General features: G+C 38.3%; 1 protein-coding gene across 1 annotated transcript in view; it reads left to right on the top strand.

Moving 5' to 3' along the window:
* glg1a (golgi glycoprotein 1a) overlaps window positions 1-13,730 on the top strand; it is a 314,175-nt gene that overhangs the window by 163,144 nt on the left and 137,301 nt on the right. Inside the window, exons 9-10 of the mRNA XM_051931535.1 lie at window positions 3,860-4,074; window positions 13,595-13,716. Of these exons, the coding sequence (XP_051787495.1) occupies window positions 3,860-4,074; window positions 13,595-13,716 (337 nt within the window). The remainder of the gene's footprint in view (window positions 1-3,859; window positions 4,075-13,594; window positions 13,717-13,730) is intronic.

Consider the following 13,730-nt stretch of genomic DNA (forward strand, 5'->3'; position numbering starts at 1 on the left):
ATATATATGTATATATGTATGTGTGTATATATATATATATATATGTATGTGTGTATATATATATATATATATGTATGTGTGTATATATATATATATATATATATGTATGTGTGTATATATATATATATATATATATGTATGTATGTGTATATATGTATGTATATATGTATGTATATATATATATATATATATGTATGTATGTGTATATATATATATATATATATATATATATATATATGTATGTGTATATATATATATATATATGTATGTGTATGTGTATATATATATATATATATATATATATATATATATATATATATATATATATATAATATGCTGGAGCCAATCCCAGCCAACACAGGGCACAAGGCAGGAACTAATTCCAGGCAGGGTGCCAACCCACCGCAGGACACACAAACACACCCACCCACACACCAAGCATACACTAGGGCCAATTTAGAATCTCCAATCCACCTAACCAGCATTTCTTTGGACTGTGGGAGGAAACCCATGCAGACACAGGGAGAACATGCAAACTCCACGCAGGGAGGACCCGGGAAGCGAACCCAGGTCTCCCAACTGCAAGGCAACAGCGCTACCCACTGCGCCACCGTGCCGCCTTCCCTACAAGTTATGCTGATGAGAATTTTTCTCGGCATTTACTTGCGATAATACACTTTCAGGGTGCTAATGATGCTCAAATCCAATGGTTGAAGTGCTGCCGTGCAATTGGGTGGGAGGTATTCAAAGCGAACATTTTCTGAATGTGGAAGCATGCTGTGGGCAGCACAGTTATCAGTCAGGAGCCAAATCATTATTTCTTCTACATATGGTGAGGTTTCTGTACTCTTTTGAAACCCCCCACTCCCCATCCAACGGGAACGACATGCTGAAGTGCGTCCTAAAGCGCAATTGCAGCGTCTGTGGAAGATTGTTTGTCCATTGCTGGGGCAGGGCAATAGGAGGCTCACATTACTGCAGTGAAGCACCACAGAAGCAAATCATAAAAGATTGGGGTTGCGCTATAAGTCCCTGTCTTGCACCCCAAGACACGAGGCTTAGTCTCAGTACTTTAGCAAACCAGCTTTATTCAGCTTGAAACAGGAACGGCACAGTTCTTTATTGTAGCGTGATCTGCCACTCTGCTATACACAGATATAGCAGTCAGGCAGGATCGTGGCCAGGTCAGTGATCAAGTAATCCTGTTACAGTATCTGCATTTACAGTTTATGTGCTCCTAACCTTGCATCACCCATCGAGATCTTTTCTGTTTACTTTGGCGGAGAGATGCAGCATATCTCTGAGCCTGCAGTTGCCCCGTATAGATGCGGAGATCTCGCTTCGGGATGCTGTTTGGCTTGCTGTCTAGTTGGGGGAGGTCCCAAGAGAGTTTACAAACCTCACATTTTCTTGAATGAGTGCTGCATTAATAGGAATGTTTCTTTAACGAGCATCACTGAACCACATAAGAACCGCTTTTTCGACGTCTTCAAATGCAGCAGTTCACATACGTTTGCAACCCGAGATTTCAGCTTTTTTGCTCTGTCTTTCAAGAAAGTTGACAGTGTCGATGGCGAAATTCCAAATTCACTGGCAACGTCTTTTTTCTTTTTGCAGCAATCGAGAGCTGCAAAAAAATGTTTTTTTTTCTAATATGAACTGTTACCGTTTTTCCGTGTCTGCCATTTCTGTAGGAGTGTGACAATGTGTTAAATTCCAGTGGATGTTTTTCAAATGTTGACGAGCAATAAGTAAAAGGTATCATTGAAGACCGCAGGAAACAAAAAAGGCAAAAAAAAAGTATGAGGAAAGTTTGAAGAAAGAAAAAAAAAATTAGTGTTGGGGATTGTTGTGCACAACTGAGCTGCGGTCACAGAACTAACTGCTCTGTGGATGATTCATTCAGGCATTTCAAGGTCTTTTGTGCACTTTGTTGTAATGAAAGTATCTGCTGAATGTACTTCATAGTAACGAGATTTCTATAGACTTGTGTCATATGGGGAAGCTGTTGGGACCATAAAAATACTTCGTTGTAAGGAAAATTTCGTTGTAAAGATATTCGTTATAATGGAATTTTACCTGTATATGAAAATGCAGCCCAGACCAAGGTACTGCCTGAGATGATCGCCTTGTTGGCTGCCCTGGATGCATCTATATTTTTTTAATGCATTGAACTGGCCACATTATTCAGAAAAATTAATGTCTTCACCATGGAAATGATTCTGCGATCATCCACCACTGTTGTCTTCCGTGGATGTCCAGGTCTTTTTGCGTTGCTGAGTTCACCAGTGCTTTCTTTCTTTCTCAGGATGTACCAAACTGTAGATTTTGCCACTCGTAATGTAGCAATTTCTCGGATGGGTTTTTTCTGTTTTTGCAGCTTAAGGATGGCTTCCTTCACCTGCATGGAGAGCTCCTTTGACTGCATGTTATCTGTTCACAGCAAAATCTTCCACATGCAAGCACCACACCTCAAATCAACTCCAGGCCTTTTATCTGCTTAATTGATAATGACATAACGACGGACTTGCCCACACCTGCCCATGAAATAGCCTTTGAGTCAATTGTCCAATTACTTTTGAGCTCCTGAAATGATGGGATTGTGTTAAAAAAAATGCTTTAGTTGCCTCACATTTTTATGCAATCGTTTTATTCACCCCACTGAATTAAAGCTGAAAGTCTGCACTTCAACTGCATCTGAGTTGTTTCATTTAAAATTCATTGTGGTAATGTACAGAACCAAAATTAGAAAAAAGTTGTCTCTGTCCAAATATTTATGGACCTAACTGTATGTATATGTGTGTGTGTTTCTGTATACATATATGAATACATATACATACATATACATACATTTAAAACATACAAGTTACATGTATACATAAAAGCACGCAAGTGTACAAGTTATTTTACTATTTTCTCATTTTTCATTTGCGCTTAAAGCTGTATGTGATGTGCACCCATCCAATACTGCAGCTTTATTTGAATTAATTGAATTTATTAAAAACACTTATTGACTTGGCTTAAGAGGTTTGTTTTTCTAGTTGCACAAGATATCACTACGTTTTTGGAAAATCTAAGAAATTCTTGTAACTTCTTATTACTATATCATTGTTAAATATTTTCACATGCAAATAAATACGAACTTATCAGGTAACTACATTTAAAAAATTATTTTCTTGGATTTGCTCAGTATAGTATCACCTACTCCTTCTTGTGGATAAAAAAGTAACAGAATGGATAGTCTCTTTGGGTTCATTTAAAAAAAGAAAAGAAAGTCATTTGACCACTCAATTTTTTTTCATTCAATTTTTTTTTTTATAAATAAAAAAAATTAATACTTACACACACTAGTGACATCGGTATAATACATTGTAGTATAGTAGTGGTAGTAGAACTATGCCGTAGTTTGAATTTGAACCTTGCTGTTTTCCTCTTATTTGGAGTCTTTCAATTGTTAAATCTATAAGTTTTGGTTTTTTTGCATTTTCAAATGAATATGTGCCTAGCTCCAAGAAATGCTTAACAGTTCAGATTAAAATTATAATCTTTATTTAGTTTATAAATGCACTGCAAAAAAAAGGAATGAAATTCTCCACAAGCAAAACTTACTCCGTAGAAAAAATTCAAAGTCCTCAGGTGGTTTAAACTCTGTATTCTTTAGTTTTGTTTGGAAAATGCTGATTTTTGCATACTTTTCTAAAGAGGAGGTCGTTTATTGCTTTTAGTAATCTTTGAGGAATTGCATATTACATTCTGTGACTATTTATGGGCATTTTATAAAACCTGAATGGAATTCTGTTGTTGCATTTTTGTTTAATCCTTGAAATGAGTAATGAAAGTGTTCCTGCTGATTTCTCAGGTCGGACAGTCAGTGGTGAGTGTCAAGGAGAAATGCTGGATTATCGAAGAATGTTAATGGAAGACTTCTCACTGAGCCCGGAGATAGTCCTGAATTGCCGTGGTGAAATTGAGCACCATTGTTCTGGCCTTCACCGCAAGGGGCGCACTCTTCATTGCCTCATGAGAGTTGGCAGAGGGGAGAAGGGTAACCTTGGTGCTGTTTGCCAGCAGGCAGTAAGTAAAATGAATATTGTCTGTTTTAGGTCATTTTAACTGGAGGCTAGAATTGATTATAGTGTGAGTCAAATCATTAAATGTTTGAAATAACCATTCTAGTATTATTTTCAAGAAGAAAACAAAGTGTTTGGTGCAAATTTCTATTGATTAAAGCACTATATATGTATTCTTTACAAATGTCACATTGTCATCAGTCAGGTAGGACCCAACTGATATTATCGGGCATGGATATGTGGTCTGTATTTATGCATTTGTATCAGTACAATCTTCATTGATTTTATGATGTTGAAACTCTTCAAAACTACTTCCCTGACTTTTATGCATAATGATGGTAAGGAAATGAGCAGTAACAGCGTACATGCTAAACAGTTCCATTCATCATCCCCAGGACTAATAATAAGGGAGGTTTTACAGAGAATGCATAAAGTCTCTTATTTACTGTTACAGTTGAATTTCACATTTTTTGTTAAAATGCTGTGTTCCATGTTTTTCTACATTTCCCCATTGTCTTCACAGCCTGCCAAAATGGCCACTGCACAGCCTACTCCAAGCTTTCACAACGTAACTAAGATAGTTTTTATTTCAAAGGTCAGCTGTTTATCTAGTAAAAAAAACTGTATAATGTTCACTTCCAATGTCCTTATAATTATTTTTCTATGCCACAGCCATTGTTTGATGGAGCACTTATGGAAATAAGCATTAGTCCCTAATTGAGCATCTGTTTTCTTATCAGAGTAATTAACAGGTCATTATTTCAACCTGTTTTATGAAATGCCCAGTCTGTGGGCTTTTGAAAAGACGCAATATTAGCTTTCTGATGTGCCTCAATAAATTGAAAGAAAATGTATTTGTAAATAAATGCACAGCAACTTATGCTTCTCATCAACTCAATACTGTTTTTTCATGTTAAAATGATTGACATCTTTTTGCCAGTAAGGTAGCTGAAATCGTGTGCTTTTGAAAGAGGCCTCACATGTTACTCTGGAGCAAACTGATAGTTTTTATGCAGATAAAAGGCTTTCCTATGCCTCTTTTCTGGCTGGTAATTTAGTTTGTCAAAGGTGCTTTACTTTTACACAGAACTGTAATGCATAAACTTTTTTTTTGGTGGGAGTGCTGCACCTTTTCTAAATTGAATGTACATTTCTGGCCCTTTATAAGCTGTGTGAAAAGCTGTCTGACCAGTTGTATGATTCTTCTGCTAGAACCTGTTGTGGTTCCATACTAGAAGCACTGCAGCTGCTTAGCTCTGTTTTTAAACTTGAATTATTTCATCTGTGTGTGGGTTATGCTTCTTTCCTTTCTTAACTTTTCCTAAAGAACTACACTGCAAATGCCATTGTTTTAAATCTAAAATTGTACTCTGATAATGATTGAGTACTTATGGGTTTTTTTTGTGTATAAAGAGAAAAAAAAAAAGATATTACCACCACAAGCAACACCATTGAATGTTGGTACCCAGGTGTGAATTGCTATCTCTCTCCTGCAACACAAACTTGACAATATTTACATATTCTATTCACCTTTAAAAAAACACTCTAGCTGCTGAAATGTCTCTCTCTGTCTCTGTCGCTCGCTCTCTCTCTCTCTCTCTCTTTTTCCTCTAGACAATAATCGCAGAAAAATACCACCAATAATTAGTTGTTTCTTTTCAGTACATGTACTAAAATAATGTTAATCTGAAAACTTTTGCTGCTCCAGCTATTTCAGTAAAAAACATATAGAAGCTCATCTGAAATTCCGTGAAAATGTTTTCACCAAAGTTGAAAATACAACATACACCACCAGCATCAGTATGAACTGGAGAAAAGAACAATATGCAAGGTGGCACTTTGTAGACAGAGCAAACTATAAGTGAATAGGCTTACTTTCACTGCATCCACACAGCAGACACTACAATGTATGCAAATGTGACAATGAACAGTGTACATTCTTTGTCAAAATAGGACTGATGCAATGTGGTACTTGGGCATAAATGAGGAACCTTTCAGAAAAAAATGATTTGAGTGCAGTGGTATTGAAATTCAGATGCATGTACTGAATCACATATGCACATAATTACATGTGTTAAATCTTAAAACACAAGGTTTTGCAGCAGATATATACACATTCAAAGAAAGCTGACTGTTTATTTTCATACATCTTACATTGTCTGGCATGCACTTTCTGTAGAAACATGACAAAGTTGCCTTACAGTGCTGTGCTTTGCACTCACTGCTCTCCATCCACATTGTGCCAGCTCCTATATAAGGATTTCATGCAATTTAGAATACAGCATATGCTGCCAGCATCAAAGCCTGTCAAGTGTTTGAGAGCAGCAAAACTGTTAGTATACTGTATGTAGTACATGGCCAAAACTAATTACAGTATATGGGGAAAGGAAAACACATGACATGGCACATTGTGGGCTTGAGCGCACTAAATGTAAAATTGATGCTGGCTGTGTACTTTAATAATTCTTTGCATTTATATAGCGCTTTTCTCATTACTCAAAGCGCTCAGCAATTGCAGGTTAAGGACCTTGCTGAAGGGCCCAACAGAGCAGAGTACCTTTTGGCGTTTACGGGATTCGAACCGGCAACCTTCCGCTTGCCAGGGCATATCCCTAGCCTCAGAGCCACCACTCCGAATACTTTGTATTCCAATGAGTGAAAAGATTACAATGCATAGAAAGGGTGTACTGGCAAAGAATGCAATATCAAGAATACATATACAGCTTTCTTTGCTTGCATACACATCTGTTGTAAGACCTTGTATGTTATTACAGTATGTGTGCCAACATTTTAATATAGCTGTGCTGAAATCATTAGTTTTTTTCAAAAATGCATCTTATTCATGGCCAGGTATTAAAGTACTAGTCCTTCCATGTCCACCAAGAAAACCCATTCTCACATTTGCATACAACATTGGGTCTGTGAAAACACTGCAAATGAACCTCCTTCCAGAGCTGTTCTCTTTACACTCGGATCACTACATTTGTAATGTGTCTCCTGGCATGGTCGCTGATCCATTTATTCATTCATTAATACTTTTAAAAAAAAAAAGCCTGTATTGTATAATCATCAGATGAAAGCACATAGCTTCTTTGACAATAAAGTTATGTTGATTCTTTATATTTTAAGTCAATATTACTATTAGCTTTATAAGTATTAATTTAACAATTAGATGCTTATGCCCACAGTATCTGCAGTGCACACTTGTGATGCCCTGTGCCTTTAGTTCTGCATAGTTCCTTTGAGCATCTTGTAATTTGTAAGCCAAACATCAGTAGATGAGAGATAACAAGACACTACACCAATTATAAAAGTGAAAAAAGTTATTCTTTATTTATAGTGACAAAAAGGTAAAAGTAAAGTCACTGTTGTTTCATGAAAGAAATAAGAATAAAAACAACAAAAGTCTAGATGATAGACTGCCTGTTTGGACAAAACCTTTGAATGTGGCCCTTCTGGTTATAGCCAAAGCAACATACCATCCCCTTCTTTTCAGAGACGTAAGGAGCCTTTTCCACACATCTGACCCTTCGACCCCTATCTTTCACCAGCATACCTCCTGGTCCCACTCATGACTGCAGTCTCTTGTGAGTTAGTCCTTTGCTGGGCTGCCAGGATCTCCGCAATCGACTCCATGACTTCCTGTGCAGGTGCTGGCCTGCTCCGCACCAACCAGGTCTGGATTTGAACTTCAAGTCTCTGTAACAACTGTTCAAGGACAATACAGTCAGTTAGCTTGTTAATGGTGTGCTTACCTGGCTGTAACCGCTACACACACAATTCCTGCAATTTGGCCACCAGTAGCCTCAGAGAAACAAAAACAGCCACCTCCTATCTTCAGCTCCTGTCTCTGACTCTGCACAGAGATCTCTTCCATCACCCAGTATGACACCTATCCTACCCTCCTTATACATCTGGAGCTGGGGTCTGGATCCTCTGCACTCTGGTTACCTTTCCTCTCAGTTCTTCGGACTAGAGATTATCCAGATCCTGCACCTTGCAATTATATCTTCCTGTTTGCCACTACATATACCTAGGAGAGTTTAAAATCCCTGTACCTCCCCTACATTGGTGGTGTTCTCTCCACTCCCTGGTGTTGCTTTAATAAGCATATCAATGGCAGCAAACCAGTACTTTATGCAAACGAATGCACGTGCGCACACACACACACACACAAAAGCTATCTGTCTCCTCCTCCATCTTGATTTTGGTTTGGAGCAACAACAGTGGTGGGGGTAGTTGGGGGTGGAAAAGATTATTAAATTTACAAATTTGTTGCACTAAGAAAATCCACACTCTGTCTAGGACTCCTTCCTCTCTCCCAAACTCTTGCACTGTATGTCTCGCTAGTGAATGCAGGCAGTAAGGTGCTAGAATGAGTCTAACACTCTGAATTTTATATGGTTAAGGAATCACTGTGGCCAATCCCCTGTACCGCTCCCTTTCCCTTCCAGTGAGGGCTGCAAAAGGGAATCTCCATAAATGAGTTCCTTCTCTTGCAGGATTACCCACACACAAACAGACTTGGTCTGTCACTCTCCATCCCCCTCCAGTGTGCATTCTTTTAGCTATTCCCAAGACCTCAAGCACTTTTACAGGACTAATTCTAATGAACTGTTGTTCCTTGCATCCCCCAACTATATGGGCTACCCACACCTTGTCTTTGGGCCAAATCCTGACTGATGGCAGTCCATTCTTGCATAGTCAATGCCGGAGTTTGTCAGAATTTGTGGGTTTTTGTTTGTCCACCTGCCTCTTGAGGATTGACCACAAGTTCTCAATGGGATTAAGGTTTGAGGTCTTTCCTGGCCATGGACCCAAATTTCGATGTTTTGTTCCCCGAGTCACTTAGGTATCACATTTGCCTTATGGCGAAGTGCTCCATCATGCTGGAAAGAGGCATTGTTCGTCACCAAACTGTTCTTGGATGGTTGGGAGAAGTTGCTCTTGGAGGATGTTTTGGTACCATTCTTTATTCATGGCTCAGGATCTGGGCACCACCAATGCAGAGCTTGCTCAGGAATGGAAGCAGACGGGTGTGAGCACATCTACACACACAGTGAGGCAAAGACTTTTGGAGGATGACCTGGTGTAAAAAAGGGCAGCAAAGGCCACTTCTCTCTAAGAAAAACATCAGGGACAAACTGATATTCTGCAAAAGGTACAGGGATTGTACTACTGAGGACTGGGGTAAAGGCATTTTCTCTGATGAATCCCCTTTCGAATTGTTTGGGGCATCCGGAAAAAAGATTGCCCGAAGAAGAAAAGGTGAGCTCTACCATCAGTCCTATGTCATGCCAACATTAAAGCATCCTGAGACCATTCATGTATGGGGTTGCTTCTCAGCCAAGGAAGTGGGCTCACTCACAATTTTGCCCAAGAACACAGCCGTGCATAAAGAATGGTACCAAAACATCCTCCGAGAGCAACTTCTCCCAACCGTCCAAGAACAGTTTGGTGAAGAACAATTCCTTTTCCAGCATGATGGAGCACTGTGCCATAAGGCAAATGTGATAACTAAGTGGCTTGGGGAACAAAACATTGAAATTTTGGGTCCATGGCCAGGAAAGTCACCAGACCTTATTCACATTGAGAACTTGTGGTCAATCCTCAAGAGGCGGGTGGACAAACAGAAACCCACAAATTCTGACAAACTCCAAGCATTGATTATGCAAGAATGTGTTTTTTTAAAATTAAGTGCATTTGTAATATGATATATGGAATTTAAACATGCTTTCATGCAAGTATTTTGTTATTTTTATTCATTTTTTGTTTTTGTTTTTTCAATATATTAAACAGTTTGGTTTCTTAAGGAAAATTTATAATGTATAATTACCATGTTCCAGATAGCACATGGATTATGGTACCATCTATATATATATAAAATCCCTATGTGCGTCCAGGTGTCCGTGTGTGGGTGTCTTCTGATGAAGTGCGCATGCGCGGGGCACGGTGCGACTCGCGATATTACTGTCAGAGAAAGTTAGAGGCATTTTACGGAAATACAAACCAGTATTACTGCGAGAGGAAATTAAAGGTACACAATACAGTGACGCATATTACAGCCACATACAAGCCAGTATTACTGTCAGATGAGATTAAAGGCATATTACCGACGCGCACACCTGAATTACCGGCAGAGAAAATTAAAGGTATATTACGGACGTACAAGCCAGCGGACGTACAAGACGGTATCCTTCAATAAGGGTGCGCACAGGCATCCTTCAATAAGGGTGCAGTTTTATACACAATTTACATAACATTTCTATTATTATTAAGCAGTTCGCATAAGTTTGCAACCCGAGATTTTCTTCTTTTTTGCATATAACAAAGACATATGCTTTGCATTTGCCATTCCAACAGATTGCACATCACAAACATTAACACTGTTATCGTTTTTTTCGTGTCTGCCATTTCTATAGGAGGGTGACAATGAGTTAAATTCCAATGGATGTTTTTCAAATGTTGACAAGCAATAAGCAAAAGGTATCACTGAAAACCACAGAAAACAAAAACATCAAAAAAAAAAAAAACAGTACGAGGAAAGTTTGAAGAAAGAGATTTTTTTTTACAATGTTTCTGTTTGGGGATCGTTGTGCAAACGTGCACATCTGAGCTGCGACCACAGATCTAACTGCTCTGTGGATGATTCATTCAGGCATTTCAAGGTCACTTCGTTGTAATGAAAGCATTTGCTGAATGTACTTCGTAGTAACGCGATTTCTATAGACTCGTGTCATATTGGGAAACTATCGGGGCCGTAACAATACTTTGTTGTAATACTCTCTGACCTCGGTCTCTCTCCTCTCTCTGCGCCGCTACAAAGCCCCGCCCGCCAAGTGTTCTGAAAAGTCTGAGTGAGTCTCCGTTGCCGGCAGTTCTCTCGCGGTCCGGCTGTCAGACGGCTGCAGCCCGGTAGTGGGTCGCGGACCGGTGGTTGGGGACCCCTGATCTAAAGGATTGGCAACACATTCAAGGCTGCTTACTTTCCTTTGCTCTGTGCTGATTGGAATGTGTGGAGTGCTGCAAACCTTTGAAGAATTTGATAAATACTTATTTTGTTGTCTTAATTTTTTCAGAGATTATTCTGAATTGATACTGGTGTGTCCCCTAACACAAAAGGTGCCAACTAACCTCTTAGGTTCTTTTACTATTGGAGAATAGGAGGAAATGTTGAAACAGCTGGACAACTGTTACCTGTAACCTCTAACCTGTCTCAGTGTTCATATTGTACCCTGCATATTCAACCTGTGTGACTTCTAATGGCAGGCAGCTTGCTGCCTAGGGCTTTGTTTTACTTTCAGTCTTTTATTTCAGCCCAGTAAACCACCAATAGAGGGCCTCAGAAGAGCATTATTTTGTGAATTTAAGTGACTGCAGTTATATAATGGACAGAGACGCTGATTTAAGCCTTTACTTAAAAATTATATTTATTTTCTTTAAAACCAATTGCTGCAAATAAAAATTATGAAACCTGGCTAATATCTTCATATTGGCAAGAGCTGCAATGTGCTTCAGGTCATTAGTTACAAATTATATCATTAATTGGGAATAAAAGAAAGGTTTCTTGTTAGAGAGAGAGCTTTTCCAACGGTCCCAGGAACTAAGCAACAGAGCTCCATGAAAGTGGCCATTTCTGTTGAGAGGCTCCTTAGCAAGTGTCCCTTTTTACACTGAGCCGAGCTTCACAAAAGTGTCAAAAGTAGCAACTAAACTAAAAAAAACTACTTTTGTAAAAGTCTAATTAAAGGCTACAGATTTCTTCTCTCCCTTCTCATATAAAGTGCACACACCTGGCTATCTTTGTGCTAGCAGGGTAGCTGACATGTTTACAGTTTCTTATAACAAAGAAGATAACACTGAGTTATAATACTAACCCAAGGTAATTTCTCATAGAAATCAAAAAGTTGCTTAAAGCTGCAAACAGACTGTCTGCAGAAAACATTCTAAGTAAGACCTTGCCTCACTTTCTATGTAAAATACTCTGAATCCTGCTTTACATTTTAACTTGTTCAGAATACACTGCACTCCTGTTTAGGTTGGCAAGACTTTCAGGCTAAAAGGTGTTACAGTAAAACCTTGATTTCCCCTAATAATAATGTACTGTAATAAAATGTACTACTGCCATGCAGTACACTGCAAGCTGTGCACATTGGAACAACTCTCCCTTATGCTAGTGGGTAGTATTCGTCCCCAGCAACATGTGTCATTCCACAATGAAATCAGTGTCAGTTACGTACCTTCAGTTTTAATGGCATTTCATAGCTTGTCTCTTCTGTTATAATTAATCTACTATACATTGTTATGGCTGATAAACATATACATATGGTGTTGAAATTGTCACAAAAACATGAAATTATTAAACGTTTACGAAACGCAAAAGTGCTTTAAGCATTGCTTCAATTTATGGAGTAGAAAGATCAACAGTGAATAATATAAAGTTCGATTTCAACAAAACTGAAAAAATTCTTGAAAATTGAAATCACAGACAGTAATGTTTTTCTGCATTAATGTTAATTTTCTCTGTATTGTAATTTTATCTTTAAATTCTGTTATGTTTTGTTAATATATTACGAGTTTCAGGCAGCTTGTGTATTGTGCGGGACTAGAAAGGGTGGAATGAATGCTGTAAGTAATGGGACTGGGTGAAGGGCTTCTGTTCTGTAAGGGGCCGACACGCCTCTTAGGAGATGAGTGATAGGAGACGTTAGGAGAAAAAGGAAGGTGTAGTGGAAGTAAATTTTGATTTGGGAGTCAGGAGGCTATAAGCAGGAGTGTTTGTGGTATAGAGGAAAAAAACATAAGTGGTAGGCGATAAAACTGATTGGTAGGAAAAGCTTTCTTTTATTGTTTTGGAGCTGTGCTCCATAACCCAGATAAGAGTATAAGACAGAGCACCATTCGTTATGGAACGAAGAGTCCAGTACCTCTGAGTTGTATTTGCTTATTTCGCTGGTCATTAGAATGTTTGTTAATACTATACTTTATTTTGTTAATATACTTTTGTAAATAAATACAACTATTCGCTAAACTAATCTACTGTATATCCTTTTTTAAAGCAGCTGTTCTATTTTCCATCTTTTCTCTTAGCCATCACGACCTCTGTTCTGACCTCTGACGGATAATCAAGCCTTTACTGTACCTGAAATGTCAGTTGAAAAGGTTAAAATATCTCACATATTGCTATCTAGAAGAACTCACAAAGAAATAATACTAGATAGTGTAAACAAAAAAGTCTGGCGATAGTAACTGCATGCTTTTGTTTGCATTAGTAAATTAATGTTTTGAGGTTTGTAACCAAACTTAATATATGTTTATAGAGAAAAGCCAAGCAAAATGACACCTTTTATTGGCTAACTAAAAAGATTACAATATGCAAGCTTTCGAGGCAACTCAGGCCCCTTCTTCAGGCAAGATGTAAGATGTAAAGATGTAAAATATATGTTTATATTAATAGTTTGTTTTATCTCTCTCTCTCTGTCTATCCTCTACCACTCCAACTTCCCTTTTCCTAACACTACTAGTTACAAACACTTATCCAGGAGACTGATCCTGGTGCTGATTACAGAATTGATCGTGCCCTGAATGAAGCTTGTGAATCTGTTATTCAGACAGCCTGCAAACATATACGTAATGGAGATCCCATGTAAGTGTTTCTTT

Source organism: Erpetoichthys calabaricus, chromosome 9, assembly GCF_900747795.2.
Source record: "Erpetoichthys calabaricus chromosome 9, fErpCal1.3, whole genome shotgun sequence".
Lineage (NCBI taxonomy): Eukaryota > Metazoa > Chordata > Cladistia > Polypteriformes > Polypteridae > Erpetoichthys > Erpetoichthys calabaricus.